The sequence below is a fragment of the Pistacia vera genome, unplaced genomic scaffold, assembly GCF_008641045.1.
Source record: "Pistacia vera cultivar Batoury unplaced genomic scaffold, PisVer_v2 Contig200, whole genome shotgun sequence".
Taxonomy (NCBI): Eukaryota; Viridiplantae; Streptophyta; class Magnoliopsida; order Sapindales; family Anacardiaceae; genus Pistacia; species Pistacia vera.
Genome location: NW_022196003.1, coordinates 1,445,952 through 1,463,544, shown reverse-complemented (window position 1 = coordinate 1,463,544; position 17,593 = coordinate 1,445,952). Strand labels below are relative to the sequence as shown.

General features: G+C 36.1%; 2 protein-coding genes across 5 annotated transcripts; both read left to right on the top strand.

The window, feature by feature from the left end:
- The first annotated feature begins 4,700 nt into the window (after positions 1-4,700).
- LOC116128616 (protein MIZU-KUSSEI 1-like) lies at positions 4,701-5,715 on the top strand. Its single transcript, XM_031414365.1, has one exon. It carries the CDS (start codon positions 4,788-4,790, stop codon positions 5,469-5,471), a length of 684 nt encoding a protein of 227 aa, XP_031270225.1. The 5' UTR covers positions 4,701-4,787; the 3' UTR covers positions 5,472-5,715.
- A 6,568-nt stretch (positions 5,716-12,283) lies between these two features.
- On the top strand, positions 12,284-17,573 carry LOC116128586. Of its 4 annotated transcripts, none has more exons than XM_031414332.1 (13): positions 12,284-12,302; positions 12,632-12,738; positions 12,987-13,031; positions 13,161-13,269; positions 13,354-13,429; positions 14,185-14,292; positions 14,525-14,836; positions 14,955-15,331; positions 15,538-15,637; positions 16,004-16,057; positions 16,138-16,224; positions 16,743-16,871; positions 16,976-17,573. In XM_031414332.1, exons 4-13 carry the CDS (start codon positions 13,202-13,204, stop codon positions 17,282-17,284), a joined length of 1,620 nt encoding a protein of 539 aa, XP_031270192.1. In that variant the 5' UTR covers positions 12,284-12,302; positions 12,632-12,738; positions 12,987-13,031; positions 13,161-13,201; the 3' UTR covers positions 17,285-17,573. The 4 variants fall into 4 exon arrangements, with proteins under 4 accessions (XP_031270192.1, XP_031270191.1, XP_031270193.1 ...); XM_031414331.1 differs by lacking the exon at positions 12,284-12,302 and adding an exon at positions 12,437-12,464; XM_031414333.1 differs by lacking the exon at positions 12,284-12,302 and having other exon boundaries at positions 12,521-12,738; positions 13,005-13,031.
- The last annotated feature ends 20 nt before the right edge of the window (positions 17,574-17,593 follow it).

Below are 17,593 nucleotides of genomic sequence, written 5' to 3'. Positions count from 1 at the left end.
GTTTTAATGCTTTATATTTTTCATGTGCATGCATATGGAGAAGTAATTCATATATGCTGTTTCCTTTTTTATTCTTAAGCAATTCATAAGAGAAGGTTCAAATCATAAAAACCAGGGCGCACTTAGTTTTGGGAGAACAAATACAAATGGTTTATATACAAACCTGTATGAAAAGAGAACACCACTGTGTGAAAACCAGAGATATGACATTAATGGCAGACAAACCACGGCGTGTATATTTTTTTCATAAAATTCTACGCGATTAAGTTCAACTGTTCTAGTTCACATACGAATACAATTCTATTCTCACGTACTTTGTCTTTGTCTTGCTATACTATCTTCAAACTTAGTTTGGTCGGCTTTTGTCTTTATCTAAAACTGTATTTTTCAAAGTATCGAGTTGCAGACTTTCCTTCATTGATCCAGCATCTAATTAATCTTGACAGCTAGCTATATTCTGTGAAACTTAAAAATTAATCCTGTGTGCGGAAGAAATACTCTATTTGTTTTGTTCCCCACTACAAAAGAAGAAGTTACTTTAGTACATAGACTTGCATTTTCTATTCTCTTGTTGAATTAATAAGTACCAAACTTGATTAATTATAAAGCCACTAATGTCAAATTGCTTACACCAAATTATTACTCTAATCACTAAACGATAAGCCTACGAAGCAATAGTACATAATGTCAAAGCTCCGTACCCATTTGATGATCATAAATATATGCAAGTAGACGGCCATTGTGAACCCAATGACTCAAAAGTCAAGCCCCTTTTGATTCCGATACCCTTGGTGTAAAACAATATTGGTTTTGACTTTTGATAATCAAAGTCAATCCCTGCATTAATAAGAGAGAGATATTGCTTGCTTTATCTCGTTTATTGTTATCCACAATGACACCAATTGGATTACGTTGCAATCTCTGATTGGACCTCTTAATTTTTGTGTTACTTGTTAGTTGTGAATTTACGTATTCCGCATAATAAAGGGTCGTTCATTATCTCGATATTTGTAGAATAATATTTTGTAAGAAGTTAAATTGAATGAGTATTATAGCATAGGATTTGGAAATTAAAAAAATATCTCCTATATTTATTTATCAAACACTCCTATAATAAAATATTAAAAATTAACAAAAATACCCACAATCTATCCATTAAATACAAACAACCGGCTACCATCACCGGAGGGTGGTCAGAGTTACTGTATTGACTCATGATCGGTTGGATCTAGCCAACTGTATATCGATATGACCTTTTTCAGTCAGATTCACCGTGGATCTAGCCATTGACGGTCAGATCTGACTGTATTTGGTTCGTTGATAGTCAACGACGATCATATCTTGGTCGTCGTTGATGACTAGCTACAGCCAAAGGTGGATCTGATCGAAAAATGCTAGATCAGTGCACCATTGATCAGATTCAGTCGGTAGTGTGCCATTGTACTAGATATAGGCCAGCTTCTGGAAGTGGTGGTCGGAATCTGGTAAATGTGGATTGTTGGGGTGTTTTTATCAATTTCTAAATTTTTTTTTGAAAGTGTTTAGTTAAATTAACAAATTTAGGGAGATTTAAAAGAAATTGAATAATATGGAATAATATTTTGAGAGTAAGCCAATTTTAGCTGTTTAAATTTTTTGGAAAAACCAGAATAATATTTGAAATTGTTGTACCAAACAGCCAAAGACTTTGTTTTTATACCTTGATTGATTCTTCGATAGTGATTTTGATATTAATAAAATTTATCATATTGTATAAGTGACTACGGAAGGCCTTAATATAATTAATTTCTCTCTGTGAGATGCATGAAACATGGGATTAGAGTTACCAATATTTCAATGGAGTGATGATAATGATATGTTTGACAATAAGAAAAAAACCCACAAAAGAATAAGATCACTTGGTTGTTATACAACAAAATCCCACAGAATTGGACAGTTTTCTCGTGAATTTCTCAACAACAACGTGAAACTAAAGTTATTTGGGTCAAACTTTGGACATATTCTCCAACTGATGTCATGTTGTAAAGTTGTAAACAAGTCCAACACACGTGTTATGTGTTTGACAAGTTTTCCCTGAGACGAGACTCCGAAACCGGCCTAGTTTGCCAGTGGCCCAACTGAAACTAACTGGATTTATTAGCCTTTTCAATTGGACCTTACTAGAATAGTATGAAAATTCTAGAAGGGCCCATATTTCTTAAGAAATTTGTGGTATTAATTAAGGGTAATATTACGTTGACAAATCATTTTTATTAACCTTTTCTAACAAACGTAACGTACTAATAAGCACTTGGTCAGCTCGTAATGAGTTTCTTCAGCCCAATAATGGATTTTGCCTAATTAATTACGAGTTGACTAATTGCTCATTATATCGTATTTGTGAGATAAAGTTAATGGGAAAAGTTTCTTTATTAGTGAGAAGTATTTACCAGACTATTTTTATTAATTAATTAAAAGTATTGATGTGTGATTAGGGTACATAAGTGATTGGAGTTAGTATTAAAAGTCAAAAAGCTAATTAGTTTGTTACAATTGAATGAAGCCAAGTAGCTTAAAGCTGAAATGAAAGGGGTGAATGCCCCCACAGGTTTGCCACTAATTGATAGTTAATACGTGATATGTTGTGAAACCTCAAACTTTAACAGCAGGAACTGTGCTTGTCTCCCCCAAATTGTTGTGTGAAAATAACACACGTCCTTTTTCATTACCAGTAATATCTACTTGTGTTTTTTCTGTCATTTTAATGGTATCTTGTCATAAATTTATAGCCTGGCAATTGCCATTAGCTTTACCTATCGAAAAACAAAAAGATCGTAAGCTTACGTGCTATCTCAACTGTCTTCCATTTGCTTTCACAGACAAACCAAACTTATCTTCATCCTTCAAATTATTGATCATCACTGCAACAACATGAACGTAGAAAGAGATAATTAAGAATTAGTTAACCAATAACTTAAATGTCCACTAATCATGAGACACATGCACAAAGATCAATCAGATAGCTTAAATAATCTAATATAAATGAAAACGAATAAGGTTTGAAAGAAAGAAATGGGGTGATGACAATGAATATGTCTGAGTCTCACTTAATAAAAATCCCCACCATCCACCGCTACTGTGATGCATGCGCTCATAAAAAAGGCAAAGCCGCAGAGTCAGGACAGGACATGATTATAAAAGAGAAAAGGGATATGTGGGATAGGAGATCTTAATATTTTGTTTTGTTTGGAGAAGGAGTCGACAATTAAATTACGTTTTTAAAAGCATATATTCCTACTACAGACCTGAATGGTCCAGTACACGTAGAAAGAAAGAATTCATTCTCAGGCCTGCCCACAACCAGCTGAGGTGGATGGCCGTGGTAGAAAAAGCGGTGCGGTGGGGTAAGTGTTTGCAATACTATAAAATTTATATAATACTGTATATATTATTGAATGAATTGACGAGGAGAAAAGCAGTGAAGACTGAAGCGTGCAAAAACATACTTCTCTTAATCACTGGTGTGGGTCCTAAACTTTTTAACATCATCCCCTGATTGTATTTGCTTTCTCTCCTTATTCCTTTCTTCTCCAATCACCTTTCTATTTAACAAAAAAAAAAAAAAAAAAAATATTAACCATATACAATATAAATGATATGAATTAAGCACTATATTAATGTAATATTGAAGCTTAGGTTTATGTATATATGGTGCCCAAATAATTAGAAAAGGGTATAGGTGGACGTGTGGTGATGGTAAGAAAAGGTAAGACAGAGCTCCATTTCATGAAAATGTCACCCCTGTCTATGACAAACTAAAGCTGAAGAATCAGTGCTTGCAAACTTGTGGACAAAGTTTTCAGAAACAAAGACAATTGATAGCTATTTCTTTTGTTTAAAAGTAAATTAAAAGCTAAAATTTTAACTGTCCTCACGTTGAAAATGGGGCATATATTAATTTTTGGAGAGAATCTATCATGTTTTCATATTGAAGATAAATGGAATTGGGGGTTTAAGGATTTTAATAAATGAAATCATTGAAGTGAGAAGGTGGTAATTTAAAGTAGATTGGTTGATTAATGATCAATTGCAACCTAGATTTTATAAATTAATTGAGAAACCACTGCCTTTTAATTATTCCATGTCTGTCTGGGGCTAAAAGTTGTGGAGTGGACCACGAGAGAGAGAGAAGTCAGTATCTTGGAGAGGCAAAAGTAGAGACAGGCATGACTGATTGGGTCTAATCATTGCCTCGTGGTGCATGCTCATGTTCATGTTCATGCTCTTCTTCATCTCCTTCCCAGTTCCTATTATTTCTACTGTATGTTTGTAGTCCACCACCGCCCACTACTTACTTTTCCTCTCAAATATTACAACACCTGAACCATCCACATGCTCTGCTAAAAAATCTTTCAAATTAATTGAAATTATTTTCTCATAACTTTCCTCATTAAGTTAATAATTAAGATTATGATATGTGTGAAGTGGATGGTGGTGGTGCATATATTGGTATTCTTTCACAATCTAAAACAGGGGAGGGAGAAAGCCGAGAGGTATCACAATCACGCGCACTACTCTTACAAGTCCATCCAAATAATGGACCCCGCACACCCTCGTGGGCAGAATTATTGCCCACGATTCCTCGGCCCACTTTCATTTCATCACTTTGTTCCCTTTTGCTTTGCTTTGCTTATTTATAGGCTTTACACTCTACTCTTTTACTCATATATTCTCTCTATCTTTTGTTCTTTGCATTGCATGCTGCCTACCCTTTACTTACCTCTACCATTTCTAAACCAATCCAAGAAATGAGGATGATGGTAGACTTGGGAAGCCAAAGAGGCCCTCTTCAAATTATAGACACAGCTACCTCTGTTGAATGTGGGAGAGAAGTTAGGTTTCGCCGTTCCTTTCGTTCTTTAGTTGAGTGTATGGTCCCTTGTTGTGGTTTCCAACCATCAGATTCAATGTCCAGTGACACAGACTCCACAACCACTCACGCCTCCACAATAACGGGCACCTTTTTTGGTTACAGGAAAGGCCGTGTCAGCTTTTGTCTACAAGACGACACTCGTAGCTCTCCTCTTCTGTTACTCGAATTCGCTGTCCCCACTGCTTATCTCGCCAGAGAGATGCAGTACGGTTTGCTTCGAATCGCTCTAGAGTGTGACCGACAAAAGCAGAGCTCCACTTCTTGCTCTCTATTTAACGTGCCTGTTTGGTCCATGTACTGCAATGGTAGGAAGGTTGGGTTCGCCATTAGAAGGCAGTTGAGTGTGAGTGACGTGGCGGTGCTTAAACTTATGCAGTCTGTCTCTGTTGGTGCGGGTGTTTTGCCTGTTGCTCCAAAGTTGGAAGAAGAAGGAGACCTCATGTATCTACGTGCAAGTTTCGAGCGGGTTATTGGATCAGCTGATTCGGAGTCGTTTCACATGATTAACCCGGTCGGGAGTTCTGGACAAGAACTCAGTATTTTTCTGTTAAGATCATGATACTCTCCTTCTACTTCACTCATCCTGTGTAATACATTTTCATTTCCTCCTCATCATTATGTCTCATCCCAGTATCCCACCCACCCCTGTACTAGCTAGGTTTTTTCTTAATATTAAACTTTATATGTAAATTACTTATATCAAATCTCTAATTTTAGATCTATAAATCCAGTTTTATAAATAAAATTCGTGTATATGCAAACGAGCTTCTTGTTCTGTAAGATGGGAATCAAAGCATGGAAATTGCAAACTTTCTGCTGCTACTTGATCTGGAAAACAATACGGTATTAGGATAAGTAGTGATAAGTGGTTGAATAAAAAACATGAAACTTGATTATTGAACTGGGTTTAAAGTAATTATCCCAGAAAATGCGTGTAGATATTGGTGGAAACTTAATGTAAAAAAAATATAAGTAGCCTGCATTAATAGACACATTCGGTCATGTCAATATTCATGAATGAATTTGATTTAATAGGTAGCACTTTCATTGATATATAGTATACCTCTCATAGTCTCATTTAATAGTTTTTGACAACCCCCACGGGCACGTATGATTGCACTTGTGGACAAAACATCTTATTTTGAAACCAATCACCACATGATTCACGAATAAAGTGTAAGAGTCATTTCACAAAGAAATACTATGAATAGTTAATGGTGTATTTATAAAAAATCTAAGCGTGTATATATATTGTTATGGAATATACCCAAAAGCTATGAAAGTCAAATGAAACAAGCGAGAAATATAAAACAAGAGACACAAGGATTTACGTGAAAGTCAAATGAAACAAGCGAGAAATATAAAATAAGAGACACAAGGATTTACGTGGAAACCCAAATTGGGAAAAACCACGGGCAGAGGATGGAGAATAATCCACTATAATCAAAGTCCGATTACAAATTTGCTCTCTCTCTTTCTCAATAGATTTCAGGAAGAAAAAGAATAAAGATGAATAAAATGATATCTCACCAATGACATTAGAGAGTTTATATACTAAAACCCTAAGACCTTGAGAATACAAAATTGCCCTTACTAAACATCTAAATAGATAAGGACAATATAAACAGAATTTGTGTCACACATCAACAATCTCCACCTCGACACAAATTCGAAAACATCAACAATGAGTGACTTGATTCTCCACCTCTTCCACAAACCCCTTAAGGGTTATTTTCAACACTTGATGCCAATTAAACTCAAACAATGCTTGAACTTAGTAATGGGCAAAGGCCTGGTGAGCATGTCGGCTGGATTGTCTGCAGTACTAATCTTCTGGATGAAAATCTCTCCCCTAGCAAACACATCCCGAACAAAGTGATATTTGACATCAATATGCTTAGCTCTCTCATGATACATCTGATCCTTAGTTAAGTGAATTGCACTTTGACTATCACAATGAAGTATGATAGAAATAGACTTGAAAGTAATTTCACTGACTAAATTTCTGAGCCAAATTGCCTCCTTGACTGCCTTTGTAATGGTCATATATTCTGCCTCTGTGGTAGACTGAGCAAATGTAGATTGGAGGGTAGCTTTCCAACTGATAGCACATCCTCCCATGGTGAACAAATATCCTGTCAATGATCTTCTCTTATCAAGATCTCCTGCATAGTTTGAGTCCACAAAACCTGTCAACCTGTAACCACTCTTACCATACTCCAAACATGCATCTGTGGTGCTTGCTAAGTATTTGAGGATCCATTAGATTGCCTCCCAATGTTGTTTGCCTGGATTAGCCAAATATCTGCTCACAACACTAACAGCTTGTGCAATATCTAGTCTGGTGCATACCATCAAATACATAATGCTCCCAACTGCACTTGCATATGAAATCTGTGACATGTGACTTATGTCCTTATCTGTGGTAGGACACAAGTTTGTTGACAATTTAAAGTGAGCCGCAAGAGGAGTAGACACTGCCTTAGCCCTTTTCATGCCAAAACTACTCAATATCTTTTCTGCGAAAGCCTTCTGTGAAAGATACAACGTCCCATTATTTTTGTCTCTGATGATCTCCATTCCAAGAATTCTTTTGAGAGCTCCCAAGTCTTTCATATCAAACTCAAAACTTAGCTGTTGTTTCACCTTCTTGATTTCAGTCCTGTTAGATGCTGCAACTAACATATCATCCACATAAAGCAATAGGTACATATTAGTACCATCTGGAAGCCTCTTGAAATACACACAATTATTATAACTGGATCTCTTAAACTCAATATTCCATATGACAGAATCGAATCTTTTATACCAATGTCTAGGTGACTGCTTAAGGTCATACAATGACTTCTTTAGTAAACACACATGGTCTTATTTACTTGGGACTTCATAACTTTCTGGTTGTTGCATATAAATCGCTCATCAAGATCACAATGTAAAATTGCAGTTTTCACATCTTGTTGTTCTAGCTCAAAATCATGAAAAGAAGCATGCTTAACAACTGGTGAGAAAAAATAATTAAAATCAATACCTTGTATCTAACTGTAGCCTTTAGTCACTAACCTAGCCTTGAATTTGACATCTGTGGCACTTGAATTATCAATCTTCCTTTTATAGACCCATTTGCAACCAACAATCTTCTTCTTCTTGGGAGGCTTTAAAAGTGTCCATGTTTGATTCTTCTGCAGGGACTAAATTTCTTCTTGCATAGCTAAGATCCAACTCGCAGTATTTTCAGAAGATATGGCTTCTTTGTAGCTTCTAGGTTCACTGTATTCCACCTCTTCAGCTATGGCAAGGCAATAAGCAAAATCTGAATAGCCATACTTCTCTGGTGGTTTGATGGTTCTTCTGGGTCTATCTTTGGCAAGACTATAAGACTGCTCTTATTGATCCTCCTGAATCTCCTTCGAATTTTCTAAGCTTTCTTCATCAACTTGATTATCACTCCGGGTTGGAATAGAACTAAGAGATTGTGTAGGCTAAGCAACAACTTTAAACTCCACCTGTTTTTGATCTTTCTCCTTGACCTGAACATGTGTCTTTCTTGATTTTTCTCCTTTGTCTTTGAGTATGGAAGACTCGTCAAATGTCACATCTCTGCTAATTAAGAACTTATTGTGATCTGGATACCATAATTTGTATCCTTTCACACTAGATGAATACCAAGGAACACACACTTCTTTGCTCTTGGTTCAAGCTTTCCTTCATTTACATGAGCATATGCAGGACAACCAAAAACTCTCAATATAGAATAATTGGCGAGCTTATCAGACCATACCTCTTCTGTGGTCTTACACTCAATAGATGTGTTTGGAGAGTGGTTAGCTAGCCAAATTGCTGTGTTTACTACTTCAGCCCAAAACTCCTTCCCTAAGTCTACATTTGAAAGCATACATTAAGCTTTCTCAAGTAGTGTTCTGTTCATCCTTTTTGCAACTCCATTTTGTTGTGGAGTTCCTACAACGGGTCTATGTCTTGCAATGCCTTCATTTCGACAGAACTCATTGAACTTTTCATTACAAAACTCAAGCTTGTTGTCTGTTCTAAGCCTCTTGATGTGCTTACCTGTTTGCTTTTTAACTAAAGTCTTCCACTGCTTGAAGGTTTTAGACACTTGACTCTTCTCCTTATGCCCAAACTCTTCTAGAGAAATCATCAATGAAAATGAGCATGTAATTATTGATCCTCATCCTCAATTTTCACATCAATTTTACTTAAGTCTGTAATTATTGATGAAAATTCAGCTAGATGCGAATTCAAGGAACTACCTTTTAATAATCGCAACGTGTAAAGATGTTGCTTTAACTGTAGCCTGTTCGTGAGAGATTTTGTTAGGTACTTATTCTCCAACTTTTTCCATACTTCTGCTACTGTCTTCACTTCCAATATCTTTCTGAGTACATCGGAAGTCAATGCTAGATATCCTCCCATTCATCATTTGTCATAGTCTCAGGCTTCTTTGCCTTCTCCTGCAGCGCCTTCTTGGTACCTTCCTTTGTCAATACTACGATCATTCCGACTTGCCATATTACAAAGCTTGTTGTACTATCAAACTTCTCAATTTTAGCCTTACAGGATAATCCGGTCGTGCCGAATCTTGAAGTAGACGCCATTAAACCTGGCTCTGATACCAATTTTTTTTGAAATATACCCAAAAACAATGAAAGTCAAATGAAACAAGCGAGAAGTATAAAACAAATGACATTAGAATTTACGTAGAAACCCAAATTAGGAAAAACCATGCGGAGAATATGAGGAATAATCCACTATAATCAAAGTCTGATTACAAATCTACTCTCTCTCTTTCTCAATAGATTTCAGGAAGAAAAAGAATAAAGAGAAATATAATGATGTCTCACCAATGACATTAGGGAGTTTATATATTAAAACCCTAAGACCTTGAGAATAAAAAAATGTCCTTACTAAACATCTAAATAGATAAGGACAATATAAACAAAATTTGTGTCACATGTCAACATAGACCTACACCCATATATATATATATATATATAATAGAAAAATATGTGATGAAGAACTGGTCCAAGGATTATGATATATCAGAGATTGGGTTGACCGTTGTTTCGCTGTTTAGCAGGAGAACGACAATAATCTTCCGAAATTGAAATTGAAGAAACAGGCAGTGTGTCTGTGAGTATTTGTAAGCATGCAGAAGCAAAGATTTGATGAAATTATTTGCAGAAACTTTTATGATAAGGAAAAACACTAGCTGAGCTGTCTGGGGCGTTTTAATGGATCGGCTTCTTCCTTGCTGCCAAATGCAAAAGAATATATATGAGAGTTGGTGATGGTAATGTGATTGACCGTTGACTGTCCGGCCCAGCCCTCAAATAATTGGTTCCATATGTACATGGTGACCTCCCCTCCAATAATTAACTTGAAATACTTATACGCTTGTTTTAATTCATGAAAAAAGAAGAAGATGGATAAGATATTAGATATGGATAGATGTGGACATGCACACGTGTGGCCTATTTATCAAAACACAATGGCTCCACCTCCACTGTAAGATTTCAACATTGAAGAGACTTCTCCTGTTTGCATTCATCCATCCATCACCATTCACCACTCCGATCTTATCTTCGGCTCTCAAATTTTTCAACTCAAATCTTCTTCCCATTGCCTTGCAAGGGCGCCTATTAAATTAAACACAATACATAATACATAATCATAAACATAAAAATCCTTCTGGGATATAAAATGATGAATATATATATATATAAAATGAGTAATGTTAAGTCCACAATCCCATCTCACAACCTTTTTTCACAACCTTCAATGTAGTAGCTCGTTATTGATTAGCTCACAAAATAAGTTCTACCTGCTTGTATGAGTCTTGTCCGCCCATTTGTGAGCAAACTAATTACGAACTGCTATGTCAAGGGTTGTGAGAGAAGGTTACAGGCTTAGAATTATTAATAAAAGAGGTTACAGGCTTAGAATTATTAATAAAAGTTATGGTGTAAGATTTAGAAGTTGAAATATTCGTTATGTATGGTAGGTATAAACCAAGTGGTTGGGTAGGTTCAGGTTGTGTCGGTTGAAGCTGCTGATAACTTCATGTAGGGCTATGGCTATATGAGTTGTTCTGCCAAATTCAATAGTGCTAGTCCTTTAGTTATATTCATGAATCCTTCCTCCTAAGCTATTCTTCTGCTTTGAAACTTCTCAGGAGGTTCACACTTCGCTTCTTTTGTTCTAGGTTGATGGTCCACAAACGCAACATGTATCTCAGATCTTAGTATCTTTATGGGCCTTTTAACATCTGGACCTTTCGACAAATTCCCTCCAACTACCCAGTTTTAATACTATTATTAAAGTTAAAGGTCAGTTGCGGGTCTAAATTAAGCAATTTTATTTGGGTACTGGACAAACTGTAGTTGGCCTTGGCCCATTCTTTTGTGATTGGAATTTGGACGGAACATCCCAACCTCAGCGCAGCCCTCAACCCGGGCCTTTCTGAAAGTTGGAGCTCCGGATTCATACCCATCTCAAGTTTTTATAACTCTGAAACCCACCCATGCTTATCATGAATGGCATATAATCACCAGTGATCCCCTGCCGAAATCTGACAGCCTCGAGAAGACCAAATTAAATTTTCAGTTGTAATATCAATAAGAACTAATAAAAAGTTTATCACTCCCAACTCCCAAGTTCCGATGCAATTATTTATTTGGCTTCTCTGCTTATATAAGTTGTACAGTGATTAAAATTACTCAAACAGCAGTGGTGTTGCTGGTTTCACATGATACCCTGGATTTGATCTGTTTTGTTAATGCAAATTGTCTTTAGTATTTGCTTTAATTCCTGTAATTATACATGCTGTTAACATGGGTGTAATGTAAGGGAAAGACTTGGGAAGAATGGAAGTATTCAATGCTATCGGATCCGATGATCTTTTTTTACAGGTCCCCACGCCAGCATTTATTGCACCAGCTAATGTGATGTACTCGATTCATTCTTTTATTTATTCTTCAATAATTTGGACATCTAATCAAGCAGTCTCTAGTTATTTCTTCTTTAAGCAAAACCAAAAGGTTGTTCTGCCACTACTATCAGTGTTTTCTTTCATTAAATCACATTCCAGCCGGTAGCTCTCATCAGTGCATTCATTCACTCCGTGATGGGTAATTTTCTAGGTTTCCATCTTTTCACCACATTAAAATCGAAGAAAATATGAGCATATTTAATGAAATATCAGTTTAAATTAAGAGTTGTATTAGAGACTAATTCAAAGAAGAAACAGGGGAAGGTGCTGGTGACATGCATGCTAGAAACTTTAAAACTTTAATGGGTGGAGTGGAGGAGGTGGAATGGCATAGGAGAGCTAAAAGATACCTAATTCCTTTTGAGCAAAGTCGCAATCATAACAGTTTACTTTCCTCTACCTAATCTAATAAGCATATGTGTTTTTTTTAATATTACTCAGTAATCAAAATAATTATGATTTTAGGAGACAGTAACCATATGCTCTCTCTCATCACCTCATATCTCTCATAATTGCTGTTTTTAATGCTCTATTCAACTCCTCTAGGTGGGTCGTCCCCACTTCTGAGATATTGTTTGTTTGCAAGCATATATCATAATCCTTTTTTTTTAACAAAAATATTTGTTTAAGCAGCACTCACTTCTTATATTTTAAGGTGGGTCATCTATATTTTTTTGTTCCTTCTAATTTGTGTTTATAATAAGCTTTTGTAGCTGGGTGGTTCTGTTGTTTCGGATGCCATTTGGTGATGGTTTGTTTGATTGTTAGTGGCTTTGGGTTTGGTTTTGCGCGGGTACACTTAACTCACTGTAACTAACTGGTAATGTCAGCTTCTTGACTTGCTGTTTCTTTTGTTGTTTAGTTTCCTTTCAGCAGATTCCAGAGAATAATATAACCAAAGAATCGAAACTCTGTTTTCAAAAAATGCATCTGGTTTTTAATTGTTCTATATATATTTAGCCTAGTTTTATTTCCTTATTTAGATTGTGTTAATGCTTATTGTATTTTGTTGTATGTATGTTTAGTGTCTTTTTGTTTATCTCACTATGCATAATTCAATAATATCAGGCCATTCTTATTTTCTAGGAGTGATATCGATGCCGTTTGACTAAGGTAATGTCGTTTCTACTTTATGCTTTCAAGTTTAAGATGAAGTTTTATCTTGTACTTTTCCTCTCTCTCTTTGCTTCTTCTGGTGCATTTTTATGTCTAAAAGTGTAACTGTTGATTGTGATCTCTTAGGTTCTTCGAAAATTTCATAAAGCAAATTAGAAAAAAAGATCATGCTGGGTGGGAATTGCCGCTCTTCCTCTTCTTCTTGTCCTTCTCCTCCACAATCAAGTTCCTTACGGTAAGTTTTACCAGTGCATTTGCTTAATCGTTAGTCATCAAGTAACTGTTTATATCCAGTACCAGTAATATTATCTTGGGTTAGTTACAGTACTCTTGACAATGGGCTGCTACAAAACATAATCAATATATCGCCTAGACTCTCCTCCCAATTAATTCCTGTAAGTGCGGTTGCTTTAGATTTGCTTCCTTTTATGTCATTTTCATTGCCTGAAATATGTTGGTGGTAGATCAAAAGTTTACAGTGGTTCTTTTTGCCAATAATTTGTTTCACTTTATATATAACTTCCACCATATCGTTGATATCTGGTTTTTTGTCGTCTTTTATCTTTTGGGGATGTGGGGTGTTGGCAGTTTCTTTTCCTTTCCAGCTCGGTCTCTCTGTATTTAAGTGACTATCAAGATTGAGGAAATAGTTTTAGGATCTTATACACCTTGTTAAAAGCGCTATAAAATTTACAGAGGTGGAGTTTTTTGCCAAGGAGACCGAGTACTTTCCATGTTCTCCAAGATGAACTAAACTACTTGTTCTCAAAATCAAAATTTGGGGTGCCTGGCTCTCCTAGAAATAGGCTGGTTGTTTATGTCTTATTATGTGACAAAACATGCCGGTATTACTTTTCGTTTGGATTTTAAGATTAATCATACAGCAACAACAGAATGTGATTCCAAGTACTTAAAATTTGCAGAATTTCCAATAAGATGGCAAATTTTAAGACTCGGGGTAACCCCAATATGAAGTATGAACCACACTAGTCAGCAGTTAAATTTGGTTGACCACGTTTTACCTTGTTTTCTGGTACAAGGAGCTTTTTCAATTAGTCTTCAATTCAGCTTGAATTGTTTGACTTAATATCCCAAATTCATAGCATTGTTTATTCTTTCATGCTCTCATTTTTGGACATGGACTGTACAGTTGGAGAGGACAGTACGGCACCAAAGTTCCCCATCTCCGGACTCTGAGAAAGCAGCAAGTTGTCGTTCCATCATAGCAATTCCTTCCAACAACACTACAACATTAAAGGTTTCTATCTCATACACGGCTCTGATCTACATTGCCAACCATATGGAAAAATTCATAAGAAATTGATGGTCAAACTTTTTATGCTTGGGTTGGCTATAAATATTCAACACCCATCTAGGCAATTTACTACCATTTCCGGGGGAACAAAATTCAAACAACAAATGTAATCATTATCTTTAATCTGTTTCCTATTTTGTTTAAATCTAATTTGACTTTTGAGCATCTAATGCAGTCTTCTGTAGAACTGAGGAAGGAGATTGCTACACTTGAAGCTGATATTTTGTGTTTGGAACGCTATCTTCTTTCACTTTATCGGACAGCTTTTGAAGAGCATCTACCGACATTATCAAATATTACTGGGACCTATTTACAGTTGAAGGCAGGATCTCCAACACAAATTGTACCAAATCAATCTTATTGTAAATTGGAGCCAGAAATCCAGAAGGATGATTTTTCTCCTCATAGCCACGCTTCTCCTGGACATGATTCATTCACTTCAGATAATAGAAATTCTGCAGCTTGTTTAAAAGCAGCTTCTACAAGGGTAATTATGCATCATGCACCATCACCTAAATTTATGTAATTGAGCTTCCTTCTTTGCACAAGTTTATATTCACCTAAGACATGTAAGTTACAATTTCATGTGTTGTGTGCATATGCAGGATGAGAAAAGAAAAGGTTCTGGTCATCTCAGCCTCGCTGATCACCTTTGTGCCTCTCGCTTGGAGAACTACATTAATACTCCAGAAAGACTCTCTGAAGATATCGTGAGATGCATATCTTCTATATACTGCAAACTCGCCAGTGCCCCTCACAGCAATGCGGGCTTGTCAGCTTCCCCCACTTCGTCTCTGTCCTCCTCAAGCATATTTTCTTCTAAGAATCCTTGTGATAGTTGGAGTCCAAGTTACCATGAGGATGCTTCCGTACATAAAGGGTTGAAAGAAGAGAGAGGACCACATGCTGCAATTGAAGTACTGAAGATATATTTAGATGAGGATAGTTTCAATTATGCTGCCGAAATGCTACAAAATTTCAGGTGGTCAACATGAACCCAGCTATGCTATAGTTCAACTTGCAAATTGACTGCATTATCTAATGTGTACAGTAGCTGCAGTGGTGTTTGTTTGAATTTTATCCTTCAAATATACATATTGCTGAATGAGATTCCAACACTTTGTTAAAGTAAGAACGTGATTAATGTAATACTTTTTTAGTCTTCTCATTCATTTTAAAGCTGTATAGGTCATTGGTTCGAAGTCTTGAGAAGGTTGACCCGACGAAGATGAAGCGGGAAGAGAAGCTTGCATTCTGGATCAACATTCACAATGCCTTGGCTATGCATGTATGTTTTTGAGAAGCTTATCTTTCCTTTAAGTATGGCTTATGATACAACATGTGTTGAAATATATTTGTCTCATCTAACAGGACACCAAAATAAAATTGTGAAACGGTAGAAAAAGGTTAACAACTGATCCATTGCAAAGTATCATCCCAATCATTGTTTGATTAATACAAAATATAGAGGACCCTTTGTTGGTTGGACCTCTGCCTATTGCCAGCAATAGTCTTAATCTGTATATAATATGATAACTGAAATTAATTTTGCTTCAGAGTCACAATGATATTATACAATGTTGACTAGAACTTTTGTGATCCTAATCTCTGTTTGATGTTTATATCTGATATGCTCTGGGGATTTTATTTACAGGCATATTTAGCACATGGAACTAGTAATCGTGTAAAGAGTACCTCCATTTTAAAGGTTTTGTTAATCTCATATTTAGTTAATGTGATTCGTTATAAATTTCTAAATATAACTGTTCATATTTATTCATCTTTCAGTCAGCATACAATGTGGGCGGACATTGTGTAGATGCATACATCATTCAAAGCTCGATTCTAGGAATTCGGCCACACCAGTCAGCACCGGTATGCATTTATATTGCAAAATCTTACATGTATCATGGTTGTGCATGCTTATTTTATTGGTTGCTTGTAAGTCTCAAGGCAGAAATGGTGGCTTGATTGAAAAGCTCCTTTCTCTTGGGTTGAAGACTTCAAGGAGGCCCCTCTTGCAGGGGATCAGGGGAGCAATCTGTTTAACTGTACCATAAGCATCTTAGCGTGTTCTGTTGACTGAATTGATCTCTACTATTGGAATTAGTGCCTTGGATTGCAGCAACCCTAAGAAATAATGACCTTAGAGAATAAAAATGATATAGTGGTCTTGAGAGTTTCATTGCAATTTATAGTTGGTACATGTGGATGAGGTATATTGGGCAATTTCCAGTCAGAGACAACTTGCCTTCATGTTTTAGCTGGTTAAGCCAATTCAAATCAGGGCTGGGATATATTAATCTGTATAAAGTACAAGTTTAAGTTTTTAATGCCTAATCTAAAATATTAGATGTGGCAGATCATTCAAACTTTTCTGTTTCATAATGCAGAGGCTACAAACGCTGTTTTCTCCAGGAAGGAAATTTAAGACTGGCAACACCAAGCATGTATATGCCTTAGAATATCCAGAGCCGCTTGTTCATTTTGCACTTTGTTCAGGGGCTTACTCTGATCCTGTGGTATGTATATTTCTTATGCCAGTCAAATTTGTAGCCATCATAGATTTACTATTTCTATTCTTGGCACTGCTTTTTTCTGATTCACAAACTTCTTAATGATTTAGGTTCGAGTTTACACTGCTAAGAGTATATTTCATGATCTCAAACTTGCATTTGAAGATTTTATTCAATCCAGCTTGTGCATCCACAAGGAATCGAAGATTTATCTCCCAAAAATTGTATACTACTTTGCAAAGGATATGTCATTAGATGTATCAGGGGTCTTGGAGTTAATAACAGATTGCGTATCAGAAGTGCAACAGAATGCTATCAGAAAATGCATCAAGGGAAGGTACGAAAAATGTATCAATTGGCTACCACAAAGTTCAACCTTTCGGTATCTCATCCACAGAGAATTAGCTGAAGGGAGATAACCATATCCTTAAATTTTTTTGGGTCTATGTAGGATAAATAACAAGTCTGCTTGTTTATTTTGTCTGATAAGGGGAATGTGTAAGCTGAATAGTTGTAGTAGAAAGAGGAAGTTATATTATGTTTCTTGCAATATAAGCAGAGTGGTTTTATGTAGTTGTTGTACAGGCTTTTAGAGTGGGTCAACTGATTTATGTATAAAACTGTTTGGTGGGTTCTCCAGATAGTCAGTATGTAATGCATCAACCAACATTATTATTTGTTTGTAGAAAGACTGGAAACCATTGGTTATTCTGCCATGGAGTCTGGAG

Coding starts and splice junctions, on each gene's coding strand:
- LOC116128616 (XM_031414365.1), top strand. CDS start 4,788: ATGAGGATGATGGTAGACTTGGGAAGCCAAAGAGGCCCTCTTCAAATT.
- LOC116128586 (XM_031414332.1), top strand. CDS start 13,202: ATGCTGGGTGGGAATTGCCGCTCTTCCTCTTCTTCTTGTCCTTCTCCT. Junction 13,430..14,184: donor TCTCCTCCCAATTAATTCCT/GTAAGTGCGGTT, acceptor TGGACTGTACAG/TTGGAGAGGACAGTACGGCA. Junction 14,293..14,524: donor ACAACACTACAACATTAAAG/GTTTCTATCTCA, acceptor CATCTAATGCAG/TCTTCTGTAGAACTGAGGAA.